The following is a 20,632-nucleotide window of genomic DNA, read 5'->3' as shown; positions in this document are numbered from 1 at the left end:
TGAACAGACCATTTAAAGCAATTCTGGTGAGAACTCACAAGGCAAATGAGAAAGAAAGCTATAGAGAAAGCCCCAGTCTTCTTAGAGAGCACCCAAGTTGTGAGCAGAGTGTCAGTGGAAATGTGATGGATGGTAAAGGACATTCTGATGAAGTCTCAGATGGAAATGAGGAACATGTTACTGGAAACGAGAGGAAGGGTGATCCTTGTTTCAAAGCAGCAAACAGCTTTACTGAATTGGATTCTCCTCTTGGGGTTTTGTGGAAGGCAGAACTTGTGAGCGACAAAACTGGATATTTGGCTGAGGAAATTTCCAAGGCGGCCTAATTGAGGTGTTGAAGGAGCAGCCTAATTCTTCTTGAATGCTTATAGTAAAATTCAAGAAGAGAAGTGATTTAAAGATAGATAGTTAATCAAAGAGGAAGTGGAACCTAAAAATTCAGCATGTCCATGTTGGAAAAATTGGGAAAGCTTGTTCAGGAGAGGACAGGGTGTGGCCAAACCACCTTTTGATTAAGGGGTCAGTATGGGTTTGAGAGCTAGGTATGGGTTAGAGTATGGGTTTGAGAGTTAGGTAGCAACTGAAGAAAGAAAAGTCTGTGTGAACTGAAGAGGAAGGAATGAGGCTAGCTGTTGGACTTGGATTTCACAGGATGGGCTCTTAGAGCCATGGTTGTGATATTGGGCTATTCTTCAAGACAAAGAAGAAGGACCCCAGCTCATCAGAGCTGCTCCTCAGTTTCACAGGCCAGGGCGGGGCATTTCTTGAGTTTCTACAGGCTACACAATATCTACCCAAACCAAAGTGGTGCCACCCAAAGCCATAGGGGGCCAACTCCTACCCAGGAGAGTCATGGAAGCATGGGCCTACCTCCACCTAGATTTGGTATGTTGAAGCCACCCAGACCTGTGGGCGTACAACCCAAACACAGTGCCACCTCTGGGGCAAGGCCACCAGAGAGCCCCAACCTGGGCAATTCCCAATGAAGCCATGGGAGTGGGGCCACCCCTGGGATCCCAGACTGGTAGAACCATCACAATGCAACTTCAACCCATGAGAGCTGCCCTGCAAAGCCATAAGGCTGCAAATGGCCCTGGGGGTCCAGAAGGTGAGACTCCTGCTCCCCCTTATCTCCCTCCTGAGTTAATCCAGAAGGTAGGACCTCCATACCAGAGAGCTGAACATCTAGTTAAAGAAAATTATTCTCAACCCTTAAGACTTAATGTTAGTTGCCTTGTGGGGCTTTAAACTTGCTTAGGAATTGTTACCCTTCTTTTTCTCCTATCTCTTCCTTTTGGAATGAAAATATCCTATGTCTGTCCCACCACTGTATTTTAGAAACTTATAATTTGTTTGATTTCACAGATTCACAGCTGGCAGGGATTTCTTCAGAATGATCCATACCTTGAGTCTCATCCATAACTGATTTAGATGAGACTCCACACTTCATAGACTTTTACAGCTGTTGGGATAGAATGAATGTAGGAAAGACATGATTTGGGGAGGCCAGGGATGGAATGAATGCTATGGTCTAAATGTTTGTGTCCCCCTGAAAATTCACATGTTAGAATCCTAACACCCCCTGTGGTGGGGTTAGGAGGAGAGGTATTTGGGAGGTGATGAGGTCATGAGGGGGCCCTCACGAATGGGATCAGTGCCCTTACCAAAGAGAGCCCACAGTGCTCCCTAGCCCCTTCCACTGTGTGAAGATACAGTGAGAAGTCTGCAGCTCTGAAGAGAACCCTCACCTGACTTAACTGACACCCTGATCTTAGATCTCCAAACTCCAGAACTATGATAAACTTCCATTGTTTAGAAGTTACACAATCTATAACATTTAGTTATAGTAGAACAAACTAAGATAAGGACTATACAAATATCTGGTCAGATTTCTCTTTCTGAAGTTTGGTTTCTAGTGTTAACAGAGCAGAAGCCTTGTGTCTTTGCCTCACTGTTACATACCCTAATGCACATCTTTATATGCAGTGCATATTTAATATATTATAAATTACTGGATGAAATTATGTTGTAAAGCATTATGCATATATGAATAGGATAGTATTTTTACTGCTGCCAAAATAATGTTTCTTCCACTCCTATGGCATTGACTCTCTTCCTTCTACTATTTTCCCAACTACACTACAAGTTTCTTGAAGACAGACTTCATGTGTGAGGACCCTTTATATCTTCCTTAACATCTTGCACATACCAGCCATACAGTTCAAATTTTAAAAGCTTGGTAGCAAGCAATAACCTCATTAAAAAACAAAACAAAACATTAGTTCCATTATAAAAAGCCCCACACCTAACACACACACACACACACACACACATTTCACAACACTTGGGATATAAGGTTATAGATAAGCGGGCTAAATGCGCTGAAAGAAAACATTATATGTTTATGACTTTGAATACAAGTTAAATAAAGACCCATTCAAAAAGTCATTTTTTCTTTTTTAATAAAAAAAGTATAGGGCACCTGGGTGGCACAGTTGGTTAAGCATCTGACTCTTGGCTTTGGCTTAGATCATGATCTTGGGGTTGTGGGATCAAGCCCCCTGTTGGGCTCTGCGCTCAGTGTGTATACTCAGTATAGTATACTATAGTATATAGTATATATCTATATCTATATCTATATCTATATCTATATCTATATCTATATATAGAAAGAGAAGGCACCATCAGGAATCCCTGAGATTTTTTAAAAAGGTTTTATTTTATATTTTATTTATTTGAGAGAGAGGGAGAACACTAGCAAGGGAGAGGCAGAGCAAGCACGAGAGGGGGGTAGAGGGAGAAGCAAACTCCCCCCTGAGCAGGAACCCTAATGTGGGGGTCAATCCCAGGGTCCTAGAATCATGACCCAAGCTGAAGGCAACTAACTGAGCCACCCAGGCACCCCAATAAAAAAATCTTAAAAAAATAAAAGTAGGGCAGTTCTATTTTCAACATTCTGAGGAACCTCCATGCTGTTTTCCAGAGTGGAGAGTTGCTGGGGGGAGGGGGTCTGGGAGAAGGGGGTGGGATTATGAACATTGGGGAGGGTATATGCTTTGGTGAGTGCTGTGAAGTGTGTAAACCTGGTGATTCACAGACCTGTACCCCTGGGGATAAAAATATATGTTTATAAAAAATAAAAAGTTAAAAAAAAAAATAAAAAAAAAAAATAAAAGTAGCCCTTGAAATATCAATGTAGAGAAAAGTGGAAAGAGTACTAATGTTAGAAGCAAGAAGACTGAAATCAGAATCCAGTTCCACTACTTATGAGCAATGTAATTATGAATAAGTCATTTAACTTCTTAGAGTTTCCATTCCTCATTTTTAAAAGAGATTAAAATTTATCTCACAGTATGGACATGAAGATTAAACAGGAGCATGTCTATCATTGTATCTAAGACTTAATGGATGTTCAATGGATATTTACACAGCAGCGCATTTCTATCATATACATGCATTAGTTTTATGAATAACTTTAAGTTAGCAAGGTTTAGTTTAAAATGAACGGAGTAGGAACGGCTGGGTGGCTCAGTTCGTTGAGCAGCTGCCTTCAGCTCAGGTCATAATCCTAGCGTCCTGGGATCGAGTCCCGCATCGGGCTCCTTGTTCCGTAGGGAGCCCGCTTCTCCCTCTACCACTCTGTCTGCCTGTGCGCTTGCACTCTCGCTCTCTCTCTCTCTCTGACAAAAAATAAAATAAAATAAAATCTTTAAAATGAACGGAGTAGATTCAAGAGATCTGGTTTCTAATTCTTACTCTATGACTCAATAGCTTGATACTGCACTTCAAAATTCTTTTTTTTTTTTTTTTAAGATTTTTATTTATTTGACAGAGAGAGAGAGAGATCACAAGTAAGCAGAGAGGCAGTCGGGGGTGGGGGGGGGGTGGAGAACAGCCTCCCTGCTGAGCAGAGAGCCCAATGTGGGGCCTGAGATCACGACCTGAGCCAAAGGCAGAGGCTTAACCCACTGAGCCACCCATGCGCCCTGCACTTTAAAATTCTTATGTATAAAATAGGGATAATATAACTGCTCTACCTACCTTATAGGAAACTGTGAGGATAAAAATAAGAAAACGTGTCAAAGTGATGGGAAAAAGCTGTTGGTATTTCCTTTATTAAAAATACATGGTAGGGGCACCTGGGTGGCTCAGTGGGTTAAAGCCTCTGCCTTCGGCTCAGGTCGTGATCTCAGGGTCCTGGAATCGAGTCCCCCATCGGGCTCTCTGCTCAGCAGGGAGCCTGCTTCCTCCTCTCTCTCTCTGCCTGCCTCTCTGCCTATTTGTGATCTCTCTCTGTCAAATAAATAAATAAAATATTTTAAAAAAATACGTGGTAATGATTACAGTGTTATACTTTCTCCCCAAGATTTTATTTATTTGACAGGGAGAGAACACAAGCAGGGGGAGTCACAGAGGGAGAGGGAGAAGCAGGCTCCCCACTGAGCAGGCAGCCTGATGCAGGATTCAATCCCAGGACACTGGGATCATGACCTCAGTCAAAGGGAGAAGCTTAACTGACTAAGCCACCCAGGAGCCCCTGCAGTGATTATAATCTGAATGATAAAAATAAAAGCCACAAATGTCCAAAACCAGAATTGTCTAAATATATAAGTAGATAACCGTACAGTTGTTAAAATGTACACAGATTGATGAAATAATATGCTTGGAATTTGCTTCAATATAAAGTAAGAAAGGAGAAGTGGATCAGGGTATAGATGAAACAGGATTGGTCCTGAGGTTAATAATCATTAATGCTGGGTAATGTGTATATGGGGATCCATTATAATATTCTGCTTACTTTTTTGAAAATTTACTTGTTTGAAAATTTTCTAACAAAAATTTAAATATAAGTAACATACTGAATGATACCTGTAAATGATATGTAGTATAAATAATACATGCAAATATATGCTAATTAGGCCATTGGAGACCTTTGTGAGGTCAGCTTTACTGGAGGGAAGCAGGGACATATGCTGAAATGCAAGAGTCTGAGTGAATTAAAGTAACTAGTTAGGCTTAGATAGCCACCAAACACCACCAATTCCTTCCCTCCCTATATGCACATGCCACTTTTCCCATTGAGAGGTGAGATCCATTATTCCTCCTTTTGACTCTGGGATGACTTTGTGACTTGCTGTGACCCACAGAATGTAGTGAAAGGACACAGTCCCATTTTGGGCATAGATTTCAAAACTATTTTTTCTTTTTATGAAAACACACCTATATTACGAATTAGAAGTTGTTGCAAAGTCATGGCAGACTAAGAAGTTGTTGAGGGCTAAATTATTCTCCAAAGTCAAAGATCTCCTTCAGTAACATTAAACATCCTACCCAAAATGTGATTTCGGCAATCCACCCTAATCCAGCCCATCCCCCACCCCACCTCAGGCTTTCTAAGGGTAATTTTGCAATAATGATGAACAAACTACTAGTTCTCTCTCTAGGACAAGATAGGATAATTGAAGTCTTTCTGGTTGCCTGACATTTTTTCATTCTATGGCTTCTAAAGGATTTATACAACATTAACCATCTCCTAGTATCCATCAAAGCTGAATGATGACCTAAATTACAAGAGCTTAATTCAACCTTTAAACTGAAGGTGCCACTGTTTCTAAAGACTGTTTTCTAAAGAAGAGTCAGTGCTGGCCATCCTAACAGTTTTGGCACTTACTGTTTTGATGCTCAGCTCTCATTGCTACGGGTTTCCCATCCTTTCTCTCACCAACCCCCCCACCACAATGTTGCCCTATATAGTTATATATATATTTTTGAATATCACCAACTCCCTAACATGTCCTTTCCCTAACCACGTTTAGTTTTCAAGTTCTGTTATTACAATATAAAGTATGTGTAATGGCCTTTCTTTTCTTTTTTTAAGATTTTATTTATTTATTTTAGAGAGCATGAGAGTGTGAGTAAGCATGAGCAGCAGCAGGAGCAGGGGTGTAGGGGGAGAGGAGAGAAATCCCCAAGCATACTCTGTGCTGAGCATGGAGCCTGATGCAGGGCTCGATCTCACAACCCTGAGATCATGACCTGAACCAAAACCAAGAGTAGGATGCTTAACTGACTGAACCACCCAGGCGCCACTCTGGCCTCTCTTTTTAAAAGGAGTTAAGGATAACCACATAATAGAAATTCAGTCTATAGCTTCCAAAGCATCACAGAGTGGGGAAAAAGCATGGAACAGGGAAGATAAAGAAAACTTCAACAACAAGATGTGTAGAAACAGAATGCATTTATTATGATTTCAGATATATTTAAAGAGATTATCTCACTAGTCAGATAAAGACTTAAGTCTTTCTATATTGTATTTAAAAGGGCATACTTTAAAATGATGCTAAGAGATTGAAAAGTATTCCAAGTAAGTGCTACCTAAAAGCAATATCAAAATCAGACAAAAGAGACTTTAATGCCAAAAGTTTTATTAGCAAAAGAGTGTTGATAATTATAAATAGGCAATTCCTAATTGATAATTCCTAATTATAAATGGGACATGTAACAATCCTGATCCTGAATGCACCTAACTTCAACTACATAACCCAGAACATTTGATTCTTTTTGATATATCCTGAAAACTCAAAATAGGTTATTTTGTTTGGATGGTGACTTCCATAGAAACACCCTATTATAATACGAAGATTTCCTCTCAAAAGGCAAGTCCATTTACTTTATAATTCGATTTAATTTTTCTTTTGTTTTTATGTTTATCCAAGTCACAAATGCACATAAAGTATCAACTAGTACCATAAGATTTGTTAATAAAAATTATTACCCTCTTTTAGCCAATTCTCTCAATATTTTACTTTCATGTTCTAAATAACATGCTTCCTTTTTGTTGACTTTTTCTTTTTCTTTTTTTTTTTTCAGTTTAGTGAATTCCTACTTACTTCCTTTATGGAGAATGAGGATTTAGCTCTTTGATCTCACCATCAACATAAATATACTCTTCCAATATGTTTCTTTCTTCCCTTTGGTTAATTCACTATTTGGTATTAGTATTACTGTGACTCTGTATGATACTCAGAGATGTACCACAGAGTAAACTATGGTTACTTTTTTCCGTGCTACCTAACTTTTCTCCCTAGAGTTAAATGTCTTGTTCTTTTTTTTTATCCAGCTTTCTATGAACTCATCAATAATTCAACTCCACATTGAATTATCTCTCAAGATGTTCATTCACACCTGATTTTCTACCAATTTCATCTTCTTGAAGCCACTTCCAGAGCTTCGGGCCTGTACCCATCTGGACTGACACCCCTCTTGCCAGGACACAGCTGTCTTCTTGGGAAGACCCTTCCACTTTTCTCCACATTGGAGCTCCTGTTTCCTTTATCTTTTGCCTTCCTCTCTTTCATTCTTTCGCCCTTTTAATGGAACACATCCTTTTGGAGATTCTTCAAGAAGGTTATGTGGGAACTTTCAAGTCTTAAAAATCCATTCTAATTCCTAACTGTTTGCATATAACCTGTTTAGGCTTTTTTTTTTTTTTTTGGTTCCCTCTGAAAGCTTGCAGAATCTTTTCTTTGGTCTGTAGTAAACTTTCATGATGATGTGCTTTTGGACGAAACTATTTTTTATCTATTGTATTAAGTATTTGGCAGACCTTCCAAGAGAGAATCTTGTGTCCTTCAATTCTGGGAGAAATTTTTGTGGCTTGTTTCATTGCTTTTGTCCACTCCAGACTTCCTACCACCCTGGTCTTGGACATGCTGGACTAGTCCCCTAAATTTCTAATCTTTTCTCTCCTGTCTTCCATCCTTTTAACATTTTTCTCTACTTCCCAGGTATTTACCTTAAGTTTATATTCCAACCCTTCTATTAAGTTTACTATTTCTTCTACCATTTAAAAAAAGATTTTATTTATTTGAGAGAGAGAGAGAGCATATGAGCCAGGGAGGGGGCAGAGGGAGAGGGAGAAGTAGACCCCCACTGAGCAGGGAGCCTGATGTGAGGCTCGATCCCAGGACTCCGGGATCATGGCTCCAGCCAAAGGCAGATACTTAACCAACTGAGCTACCCAGGTGCCCCTCTTCTACCATGTTTTTGATTTTCAAGAGTTCTTACTCATTCTCCGTAATATCTTTTCTCTCTTAGAATATTAAATGATAGGATTTTGCTTGTTCTGTTTTCTTTCTTTTTCCCTGCATAGGCAATATTGTGTTTTGTTTTGTTTTGTTGTCTGTTTGTTCTCTATCTTTCATGTTAGAGGCTTTCCTCAGATGTCTGGTCATTCAAGAGATGCCTACTTATGTTTAATGTTCAGGGACTAAAAAGCTGTCCAGATGCTTTAGCAAATATGTGGGGCTTGTTGACCATGAACTTTAACATTAGGTGATCTGGCTGGGTTTTCTGTTGGGGAACCACTGATTGTCAGTATTATTTCTTCTTTCTTCTTGGGCTGATGAGATTTGCCAGAGACTTTCAGTCTTCCCCATTGGATAAATGTTTGTCTGCCAGCATCTTAGGAGCCATGTCAGAGAGGAAGGTTGGAAGTGGGGAGATAAGCTCACCATTAAGTGTGCATATATTCATTTAATCCATTTTTTTTTAAGATTTTATTTATTTATTTGACAGACAGAGACCACAAGTAGGCAGAGAGGCAGGCAGAGAAATAGGGGGAAGCGGGTTCCCTGCTGAGCAGAGAGCCCGATGCAGGACTCAATCCCAGGCCCCCAAGATCATGACCTGAGCTGAAGGTAGAGGCCTTAAACCACTGAGCCACCCAGGCGCCCCTAATCCCCTTGTTTTTGATAAAGCAGAAAGTATAGTCAAAGAATAAGGACTGGAGGGTCCTGGGTTTCTCCTGCGAGTTAATATCCTCACAGAATCTTGTAAAGACCTAGAGCAGGAGTGAAGGGGGCAGGATGAAAATAGTGGGTATTAATGGAAAATATGTAGCACTTAGAGTCAAGGAACTCCGTGAAATCTTGTTACTTATCCCCATGTGCCAAATGTCCAGCAGCTAAGCATTTATTTCCTGTTGAAAATGGAAATGTTCTTCTCTTACAAAACTGAATAAACTGTTTGGAGGGCACCAGTCCAACAACTGTGGCATTTATGGGTTCACGATGTAATAGGCAGTTCCCCCTCCCCCCCAACTCATTCTAAAACAAAGATTGACAGTTGACCAGCATTGACTATTTACACACAATTGCTGGTCAACTTTTCAGATGCCCTATTCTTAAATATGAAGGGACCATCAAAAATAATCAGAGATTTGAGAAAAGTTTATAACCTGAAACAAACAAACAGACATAAAAGTGGGCAATTATCTCAGAGGAAAGAAAAATAACTCAGGGAATAGAAGAAAACTTAAAAAAAAAAAATTCTAGTTAGTGTTTAAGAACCAGAAACTTTCCACTACATTATTTCATAGCCATACCATAGGACAAAAATTGTTACTCTCATCATGAAGATCAGGAAGTTGATGTTCAGAATGAGTATGCCTTGTATAAGCTTAGGATCCCAGCCAGTGACATGGCTGGGATTTGAGTCTTCATGGTCCGATTCCCTAGTGGTCTTTTAGTTGAACCACAGCTGCTTTGGTATTTATAAACTCCACACAGTGTATAGTTACACAGAACCATATGAAAACACGTTCCCAATACATGAGGCCACAAAATTCTTAGTTGGAAAGCATTCATCTTTATTTCTATCCCATGTATGCTATTCTTTTAGCCTACATATCTTTTCTTGGGAATTTAAAGTGATATTAATATTCGTAGGAGGAAGAATTTTATGGGCCCAGCACGCTTCTGCCGTAGGAGGAAGAATTTTAAATTGCAGGTTCTCACGGAACATATCACAGAACGAAGCACAGGGACAGAGGTTATGACTAAGGCTAAATTTGGAATTTGAGATTTTTATGTAATTCTACCACTACATAGTAAATAAACTAAGAAGTGTCCCCCCAGATTCTGCATGTAGTCTTTACTTACATAACATTGGCCGAGGCAGGGGTACTGAATACCACATAAGAGAAATTCAGTAAATGTATATTGAAGAAATAGATGAATGGATGAAAGTTTCAACTCTTTCCAAAAAAATTATTTTAAAAGCAAGGATAAACTTGACAAAAGAAAATCACTACATTTTCACAATCTGTATTATAGATCATGAATACTGAGAACTTCACATTGCATAAAGTAAACATAGACTAAGTATGCCCAACAAAGTTTAGAACACTTTAATAAGAGTTTAAACATAAGAGTACTAGGAAAGGCAATACTTTGATTTTGAGTGATTGTATTTATACTCACTCAAGCTGGAAAATAACTTTGCAAAATAGAAAAAAAAAAAAGCAATGTGGAGAATATTCAAGCAAGTTTTTACTTTCACAATATATACTATAATGTAAATCTTGGGTCAAGTCCACAACCAGTCCCTACCAAGTCACTAAAAGAAAGTTGAGATAATCTGCTGCCCTATGTCAGGCTTTGGACAAAAACAGGTATTTCTACAAACAAGCTACTTACACAATAACAAAATAAAGCAGCAAATTCTAAACCTAGTGCTTTGATTTACTACCATAAAAGTGCCCTCTGTAGCCACAGTCAACATAGCATCAAGTGGCAGAAAGCAATACACCATTGACCTTGGATGCTAACGCCACCACATTTAATACTTGGTGTTCTAAGCACCATATACAAATAAACTTGGTGGAGTTTTTTGCACTGTAGTATGTATTTCTTTTTTTTAACTTCAAGTTTTTATAAATTCCAGTTAGTTAACATAGAGAGCAATATTTGTTTCAGGTATGAATTTAGTGATTCATCACTTAGGTACAACAACCACTGCTCATCACAAGTAACCTCCTTAAAACCCACCACCCCTTTAGCCTATCCCCTACCCATCTGCTCCTCCCACAACCCTCAGATTGTTCTCTATGGTTAAGAAACTTATGGGGTGCCTGGGTGGCTCAGTGGGTTAAAGCCTCTGCCTTTGGCTCGGCTCATGATCCCAGGGTACTGGGATTGAGCCCCACATCTGCTCAGCGGGGAGCCTGCTTCCTCTTCACTCGCTCTCTGCCTGCCTCTCTGCCTACCAAGTATCTCTTCATGATTTTCCCCAACAGAACCCATGAAAGACTATCACCATTTTTATTTATTTTGTTATAACAAGTAATATCTTCAGTCAGTTGCCCAATAACTGATATTTAAATTAGCCTCCCAAGTCTCAATGTCAGTGTATGTGTAACTCTTGTCAGGTACTGAGAAATATGAGGTGAGGCAACAGAGTGACTGAGGGGATGTGTAATTTAAATAGGGTGGTCATGGACGCCTGGGTGGTTAAGAGACTGCCTTCAGCTCAGGTCATGAATCTGGAGTCCTGGGATTGAGTCCCACATCGGGCTCCCACCTCCATAGAGAGTCTGCTTCTCTCTCTGATTTTCTCCCTTCTCATGTTCTCTCTCTCTCTCTCTATCTCAAATAAATAAATAAAATCTTTAGAAAAAAAAATAGGGTGGTCATAATGTTGTACTGGACCATTATATAAAGATAAATACTATGCCATCCAGGGACTCCTCATTCCCGTGAGAGAATCCTAGACAACAAAAGCGGAATCATATTCATAGAGGAAGGTCAAGTGGCAGGAAATCCCAGACAGTGATACTGTATCAGGTAACTGAGGCATTGCTTTACATGGGCCATGTTGATGCCTAAAGGAAAATTCTTCATATTTTCATCCTTTTTTTTTTTAAACTGAAAAACCTATACCCCATAGGAAACAGCATTCATTTCAACTTAAAAAAAAAAAAAATCTTGCCCCTTTCCCTCCGTGACTCAGAACACTAACTAGTAATACTGTAAAGTAGGAAAACTACTTAAATCTTAGCTTCCCTGAAGAGTTTATATTTGGCATACTAGAGATATTTCCAACACCATTCCTTAAATTCCTCCAAAGACCTCTCCCACTTATAGCAGTATTTGCCCAAGACTTCAATAAGGCCTTTTTCTTCACAAGCTACAATATTCAAAGTTACTTGGAAATTGCGATGGAAAAAAAAATGGAGCAAAAATAGTTCTTTTTCTAAAATCTCATTTATTCTCCTATTTCTTCTCTAAAAAAAATTAAGGGTAATTAGTTGAAATCCATCTTTAATTATCGAAACACTCTGAGATCACCTCATGTATTTTTTCTTAAAAAAATTGAGAAATAGGTCTCTTATTATTCGTAATTACATTTAAGTCATCTCCTTGTACATTTAACAAGTGTGTCTCTTTAAAAAGATACAGGAAAATAATGAGTTCCTTCTATGTGCCTGGCACTCTTAGCTGCATCACAAAAAGTATGAAAGATCAAAGGTTTAATGCCCATTCTTTTAATCATTAGCTGTATGATATTGGGCATACTACTCAAATACTCTCAATCTTAATGTCAGCATCCTGACATTCAGTATTAATAATAGTTAATAGTAGGGTTTAAATCAGCTAATGGTTGTTGTAGCGAAGGCTTAGGAACCATAGTTGGCACCTAGTGTTAGCTGCCTATAGCCAGTGCCAATAAAACAGAACTAAGAACCAGAACTGTTGCAGGAAAGAAAAACTGGCCAGAATTCCTGGCAAAGAGCTGAAGAATCAAATTAGTATTCTCTCAAGAATCTTCAGCCTTGGGCCTGCATCCATTTGTGGGGAAGGTCTGGAGAATTATCCGGGAGAAGCCTTGGGGCAGACTGGTCCTAACACAAAACCAAAGGTTATGGATGGGACCAGACTGGCCTCTGGAATGCAACATTTGACTCAAGTTGGCATGCAGAAGCAATGCAATAGGGTTTTCTTCAAAAATATGTAGTGCTATGTAAATTGTTATTACTACATACATACACACAGATACCTAACACACACACAGATACCTGCCCTCGAGCAGAGATGGACTTAAATGTTGCATGGCTGAGGAGAAGACAGAATAGATGAGTGGCTGAGTATATCAGAGAAAGCAAGGAATGTGGTAATAAAACTGGATTAGAGAAGCCATAGAGGTGAGGGCTAAGCAGTCAGGCTCTAAAAGCAGAATGCTCAGTTTCAGTTCTTGTCTCCATTACTCACTCTTTAGCATAAACCTGGGCAAGTTAAAGAACTTTTATGTGCCTAAGTTTCCTCTTGGGTAAAAAAGAGTAATATTAGAACCTACCTCATAGGGTTGCTATAAGAATTAAAAAGTCAATATGGATAAAGCACCTTATATATTACATAAATATCTAATATATTTCTATACATATTATTTATAACATATAGCTAGATTCGTGTGTGTGTACGTGTGTGTGTGTTTATTAACTTTTTTATATCTATAAAACTCTAACAACGTATATATAAAGAAGATTGCCTGGCACATAATAAGCATCAGTTTCCCAGTCTATAAAATGGGAAAAAGAAAATGTCTTACTTCAGAGCTTATTATAAGAATTAAATAAATTATACCTATAAAGTGCTTAGCACATAATAAATCAACAAATATTTGGTATTTTTATTAGAACATGGGTGGGCACCAAAGATAATTTTAATCCAGGGAAAAATATTTCGTAAGGGAACATAACAGAAAATAACATGAAAAACATTATTCTCATTTTAGTGTTGAATATATTTACTGGAAAACCATGAGTAACTTGGCATACTTGTCCACTTTCCACTGTATAAAACACATCTGAATAATTCCATCTCTTAGATCTGTCACAGGATCTAAGTCACAGATAAAAAAATACAGAAGATGAAGAAAATGAAGGAGGAGCAAAGAAACCACAACTACAATAGCAATTTCTTTTTAAAGATTTTATTTATTTCTTTGGCAGAGAGAGAGGGAGCATGCTCACACAAGCAGGGGGAGCAGCAAGCAGAGGGAGAAGGAGAAGCAGGAGGGGCTAGATCCCAGGACCCTAGGATCATGACCTGAGTGAAAGGCAGACGCCTAATTAACTGAGCCACCCAAGCGCCCCTACAATAGCAATTCTGAAGTAATATACCTTTCACCATTCATTCACCAGCAAAGAAAAAAAAACCTAAAAACATAAACAATCAAAAAGCTTTTTTAAATAAATACACTTACAGAGAAAATTACACTTTTAAATTCTGAAAAATGGGCACTCATAAAGAAATCTGTTGAAATATGCCTTCTGGGGACGCCTGGGTGGCTCAGTTGGTTAAGCAGCTGCCTTCAGCTCGGGTCATGATCCCAGCGTCCTGGGATCGAGTCCCACATCGGGCCCCTTGCTCCACAGGGAGCCTGCTTCTCCCTCTGACTCTGCCTTCCACTCTGTCTGCCTATGCTTGCTCTCGCTCGCTCTCTCTCTGACAAATAAATAAATAAAATCTTTAAAAAAATAATAAATAAATAAATAAATAAATAAATAAAAAAGAAATATGCCTTCTGAAGAACAAATGTTGTCATAAAATTTAGAACTTAAAGGTCAATTCACTGAAACCCAAGTAAGCATAACTCCTGTTTAGTCCACAAAGAAATCCAGAAGTCAAGGGAACCAAGAAAATTTTAAGGAGGCTGTGGCCAACAGTGTGCTAACTGCTAAAAGACTAAGGCAACACCTAGTAATTGTCCATGAGGCATAGCAGCAAGCATATAATTGATGATCTTAATAAAATCATTGTATGGACTGGCTGGGATTGTGGAAAATACTAGAAAAATTAGCACAATCTGGGAAATGATTTTCATAGAGAGAGGAGCAAAAGACTAATTATGAGTCACTAACTGAGTTAGAATAAGCTTCCTTAACTTAGGGGATATTCAAAGTGGGATTTTTTTTCAGGTCATAACTTTTTTTAAAAAGATTTAATTTATTTTTTTGACCGACAGAGATCACAAGCAGAGAGGCAGGCAGAGAGAGAGGGGGAAGCAGGCTTCCTTCTGAGCAGAGAGCCCAATGTGGGGCTTGATTCCAGGACCCTGAGATCATGACCTGAGCCGAAGGCAGAGTCTTAACCCACTGAGCCACCCACGCGCCCCCAGATTATAACTTTTATTCTAATAGTGATAAAAAGCCAACTGATATTGGGGATTTACTCCACAAAGTCATTACTAGGTCATCCTTTGACCCAACGTGAATAGAATAATTTTAATCTTTCCACCTAAAAGACGTTAAAGCACAAAAATGTAAGATAATGTTTTCCTGGGTTTTAGTAGCATACTTTTGTGCTAACAGAGTCTCAGCTAGCAGGGTACCTGGTTAACTCGGTCTGTGGAGCATGAGACTCTTAATCTTGGGGTTGTAAGTTTGAGTCCTATACTGAACGTAGAGATTATGTAAAAATAAAATCTTTAAAAAAAAAAGAGAGAGATTGTCAGCTATCAATTAATCAAAAGATTAACAATCTTTTTTGAATATGTGATGTATGTACCAGTCTCCATCCCAAAGGATTATGCAAACAAGTGCTTGAGAAAGCACCTGTAAATTCTTCTGATCAGTTAGGAATTACAATTAATACCATTTATGTATCCATCTAGACAGCACCTTCCAATGGAAATATAATGTGAGCCATCCTGTCAGAATGGCTAAAACAAAAATTATAAGAAACAAGTGTTGGCAAGGATGGGGAGAAGAAGAAACCCTCATTCACTGTTGGTGGAAAATCAACTGGTACAGCCACTGTGGAAAATAGTATGGAGACTCCTCAAAGAATTAAAAATAGAACAAGCCTATGATCCTGTAACTGCACTACTGGGGATTTACCCAAAGAATATGAGAACACCAATTGGAAGAGATACATGCATCCCTATGTTTACTGCAGCATTATCGCCAAACTATGGAAGCAGCTGAAATATGGATAAAGATATGCAATGGAATATTATTCTACCATAAAAAGGAATGAAATCTTGCCATTTGCAACAACTGGATGGGTCTGGAGAGAATAATGCTAAGTGAAACAAGTTAGAGAAAAACAAATACCATATGATCTCGTTCATATGTGGAATTTAAGAAACAAGACAAAAGAACAAAGGAAAAAAAAAAAGAGACAAATGAAAAGCTGACTCTTAACTATAGAGAACAAACAGATGGTTCCCAGAGGGGAGGTGGTTGGAGGATGGTGAAACAGGTGAAGGGAATTAGGAGTGCACTTGGCTTTGATGAGGATTAAGTAACATGTGGAACTGTTGGATCACTATATTGTACACCTGAAACTAATACAGCACTGTATGTTAACTACCCTGAATTTAGAATGTAAAAAATAATTTAAAATTTTTAAAAATAAATAAATCTTTTAAAAAAGAAATACAATGTGAGTTACATATGTAATTTAAAATTTTCTAGTAACTATCTTTAAAAAGTAAAAAGAAATAAATATAATTAATCTTAGTATTTTTCTATTGAATCTAATATCATAAATGTTATTTCAGCATGTGATCAATATGAAAATTATTGCTAAGATATTTTACATTATTTTTTTCATGCCAAATCTTTGAAATTGAGGTGTATTTTACATTTGCAACACATGTCAATTTGCACTAGCTTCATTTCAAGTGCTCAATAGTCACTTGTGGCCAGTGGTTGCCGTATTGGACAGGACAGGTCGAGAATCCAGGTTCTCTGCAAACAGAAGTATGGGTTTTCTTGTTCACAGATGTAAGTATAGCATTAAGAAGAGTGTATGACTCGAATGGCTAAAATCAACAAGTCAGGAAATGACAGATGCTGACGAGGATGTGGAGAAAGGGGAACCCTCCTACATTGTTGGTGGGAATGCAAGCTGGTGCAGCCACTCTGGAAAACAGCATGGAGGTTCCTCAAAATGTTGAAAATAGAACTGCCCTATGACCCAGCAATTGCACTACTGGGTATTTACCCTAAAGATACAAACGTAGTGATCCAAAGGGGCACGTGCACCCGAATGTTTATAGCAGCAATGTCCACAATAGCCAAACTATGGAAAGAACCTAGATGTCCATCAACAGATGAATGGATCAAGAAGATGTGGTATATATACACAATGGAATACTATGCAGCCATCAAAAGAAATGAAATCTTGCCATTTGCGACAACATGGATGGAACTAGAGCGTATCATGCTTAGCGAAATAAGTCAAGCAGAGAAAGACAACTATCATATGATCTCCCTGATATGAGGAAGTGGTGATGCAACATGGGGGCTTAAGTGGGTAGGAGAAGAATCAATGAAACAAGATGGGATTGGGAGGGAGACAAACCATAAGTGACTCTTAATCTTACAAAACAAACTGAGGGTTGCTGGGGGGAAGGGGGTTGGGAGAAGGGGGGATGGGGTTATGGACATTGGGGAGGGTATGTGCTTTGGTGAGTGCTGTGAAGTGTGTAAACCTCGCAATTCACAGACCTGTATCCCTGGGGATAAAAATACATGTTTATAAAAAAATTTAAAAATTAATTAAAAAAAAACTATCACAGTCTGTAAAGAATAAACTTTGGGTTTCACCAAAAAAAAAAAAAAAAAAAAAAAAAGAGTGTATGACTCAAAATGAGCCCTCAGTGAATATTTGTTTAATGAATGAACAAATGAATGAACGAATTAATCCATGAGTTTTACACATATATATGTGAAAAAATTCCTATGACATAGATGAAATTTTAATTACATGACTAGAACTATTAAGGGAAGCATATAATTATATTAAACTCAATTCTAGCCCAGACCATAGTTTAGTGACATGGAGTTAGTCAATACAAATTACTAAACAGATGCATACTTTCAAATACAGTATAAACATATTTTACTATCAAAGGGGGAATATTCTTCTATAATCACTTTAAACATGATTTTCCTTAACATTTAATAAATTAAAATGCTGTCACACACCTCTAATAAAAATCATATAAATTACAGCTTTTCTCTCTGGAATGAATGAACTCCCCATTCATCAAATACACACAATTCTTACATATTCCACTAGTATCAGCAAATGCTTTTTGCTAATGTCCAACTCACTCTGAAACTGGCAAAAGGATATGTCGAGAATAACTTCAAAGTCCTGACAGAAAGTTAAATTATGTTCTTTATTTAAAAAATGATTACCCCCCCCAAAATACTGAGATTATATAATATAAGTGAAATATGCCCCAAACAGCTGCTGTTGAACAACAAAGTTTGGAGAGAAAAGCTTACCTTCTCTGCTAAGAGCTCTCTTATCTTGCTTGCTTGAACTCTAAATTTCATGAGCTGAGACTCCAGAGCTACACATCGTTCTTTCCAGTCTACTGGTCCTTCTGTCTCAGAAAGCTCTGCCATATTTACTCTAGAAAAGAAGGCATTCAAACAACGTAATACCCATTAGCATTCATGATAATTCATTACATCATCCCATGTACACACTCTAGTTATCATCTAATGATATCCACGTATAAATTTTATACATTCTCAGATAAATTTCAGAACTGGCTATATAGCTCATGGAAAAAAACTTAGTGGGAGACAGGAGGCCAGGGTTGGAGCCCCAATGTGTTTATTATTCAACTTTTCTATGTAACGTTATCCTTTCCATGTCTCAGTTTAACCAATCTTGAAAAAGCAGGACACTGATAATAACCAACCATCATTCCCCCTGAGTATATTGGGGAAACAAATTAAATACTGCTATTTGTAACACTACTTTGGACAGAATAATAGCACCACCCAAACACAGACTATTGGCATTATTTTAACTCTGCCCAACAGATAAAACATTTTTTTAACCTTTCAGCTCATAATTCTTTAAACTTTCAGCTCATAATTTCACCACACTCCTAAATTTACAGGAATATCTCAATTTGATTCAGTTGGTAGCATGATAGAATAATCAAAGAAAATTCATTAATAGCCCTACAATTATAAGTTAGATTTATATTGCAATCATTACTTACCATCACCCTAAATTTACCTTGGTCCAAGCTCTCTTTCAAGCCAAAAATCCTTTGGCATAGTTAACTGGGCAAAGTATTATGACTTTGGACATACTTGTATAGGTTTTTTCCTGGCATAAGAAAAGATATAAATATAAAATTTGGAATCACCAGGGGAGTGGGGTTATGGACATTGGGGAGGGTGTGTGCTATGGTGAGTGCTGTGAAGTGTATAAACCTGGTGATTCACATATCTGTACCCTGGGGGTTAAAAATATATTATATGTTTATAAAAAAAATTTGGAATCACCTACATTAAGTAAATCTGGAATCAGTGTTTTCCATGACATTAATGGAAATAATAATAATAATTTGCTTTTGGAAGAGGTAAATTCCAGGGAAAAGCCCTGTAAGAGGGAAGGCAGGAGACAGGGGAACTGGTTTTGAAATTATAAGGTGCAAAAACCTATAACTTCATTGTTTCTGGTTCTGGGACTCATAAACGCTGTTTTAAATGTTAATGTTTCATTTGGTCGTCAGAATAAATGGCTTGATGATGTATTTCTGAATTGCCCTACCTTTGAACAAATAAAATTTGCATTAGGAGTGGATTTCCACAAGGAGCTAAGCCCTGGTCTCAGCATATACATGACAGCAAAACTCTGAGAACTGCAGGATAGATCTGCAGCTGAAGTGAACCATTATTTTGTTTTCCAAAAATATGTGTCCCTCACACATCAACCAAGTTGATTTTCTCAGTATTTAGTGTAATATAGTCCTCTTAGACCTACACAAGTTTTTAAAAACTTAGTGTTGCTAAAAACCCACAAAAGATGATTATTCTTAGTATAAATATTATTTTGTGCTTAAACCAATTTTCACATTAATACTGACATTAACATTCAAAAATTTAGAAATAAGTAAAAGTAGAGTTGTTTTACAGAGGCTACAACTTTATTAAGACCACCAACCATATCAAAACCTCCATATGCTCCTAAATTCTAGCCACAATTTCAAGGAAACTTTTAAGTGTAAATTGGAAATCATTTCCTTTTCATTTCTTTGTTTTTATAGGAGGCTCACACCATTGTTTTCTGAGTTCCTTCTAAGGATATCAACCTTGCTAATGGCCTTTCTCATTCCCCACTTTAGCCTTTACTATCAGTGATGTAGGAATAGATAATGGACAAACTTTGTCAGTCACAAACTTTTTCTTTGTTTGTTTTCTCCTTAGCTTTTGAGTGGACACAGAAAGAAAATATGGATGAAATATTATAGAATAAAAAGTCCTGAAAGAGATGCTGTTAAGTATTGAATCACTTGTATTTTTGCACAGAAATGTACTGATACTGTTAAACAAGAGGAGTTTAATTCATGTTGGTGAATTTTTTTTTTTGCTCTATATTTAAAATAACTTGTATATGTTCTACTGTAAAATCTCTACAGTTTAAAAAATAACATAAAGGCAGATATTTTTCAACAAATGAAAATCAATACAGTGATCCATATTAATAGAGTAGTAGGCAAAAACCACATAATCATTTCATTCAATGCAGAGAAAAACATTTGACAAAATTCAACATAAAATCATTCCATAAGCTCGTTATAGAAGGGAACTTCTTCAGCCTGATAAAAAGCACCTACAAAAAGCCCACAGCTATCATCATACTTAATGATAAATGACCGATCTGCCAAAGACCAGGAATAAGACAAGGATGTCTCCTTTTACCACTTCTAGCCAATGTCGTACTAGAGGTTCTAGCCAGGGCCAGAAAATTTTTAAAAAATCCAGTTTGAAAACTAAATGTATCTCTAGGCCTCACACATACAAGATATT

At 37.7% G+C, this 20,632-nt stretch overlaps 1 protein-coding gene across 5 annotated transcripts in view; it reads right to left on the bottom strand.

Annotated features, from left to right (window-relative positions):
• PLEKHH2 (pleckstrin homology, MyTH4 and FERM domain containing H2) overlaps positions 1–20,632 on the bottom strand; it is a 120,645-nt gene that overhangs the window by 95,383 nt on the left and 4,630 nt on the right. For all 5 annotated transcript variants that reach the window (XR_014315941.1, XM_082746743.1, XM_082746746.1 and 2 more), the window contains exon 2: positions 18,083–18,212. Coding sequence is in view for 4 of the 5 variants with exons in the window: in XM_082746743.1 (XP_082602869.1) it covers positions 18,083–18,205 (123 nt within the window). In the remaining variant the exon portion in view is untranslated. The remainder of the gene's footprint in view (positions 1–18,082; positions 18,213–20,632) is intronic.

The sequence above is a fragment of the Mustela nivalis genome, assembly GCF_964662115.1.
Source record: "Mustela nivalis genome assembly, chromosome: 8".
Lineage (NCBI taxonomy): Eukaryota > Metazoa > Chordata > Mammalia > Carnivora > Mustelidae > Mustela > Mustela nivalis.
This window is presented reverse-complemented; position numbering and strand designations above follow the sequence as displayed.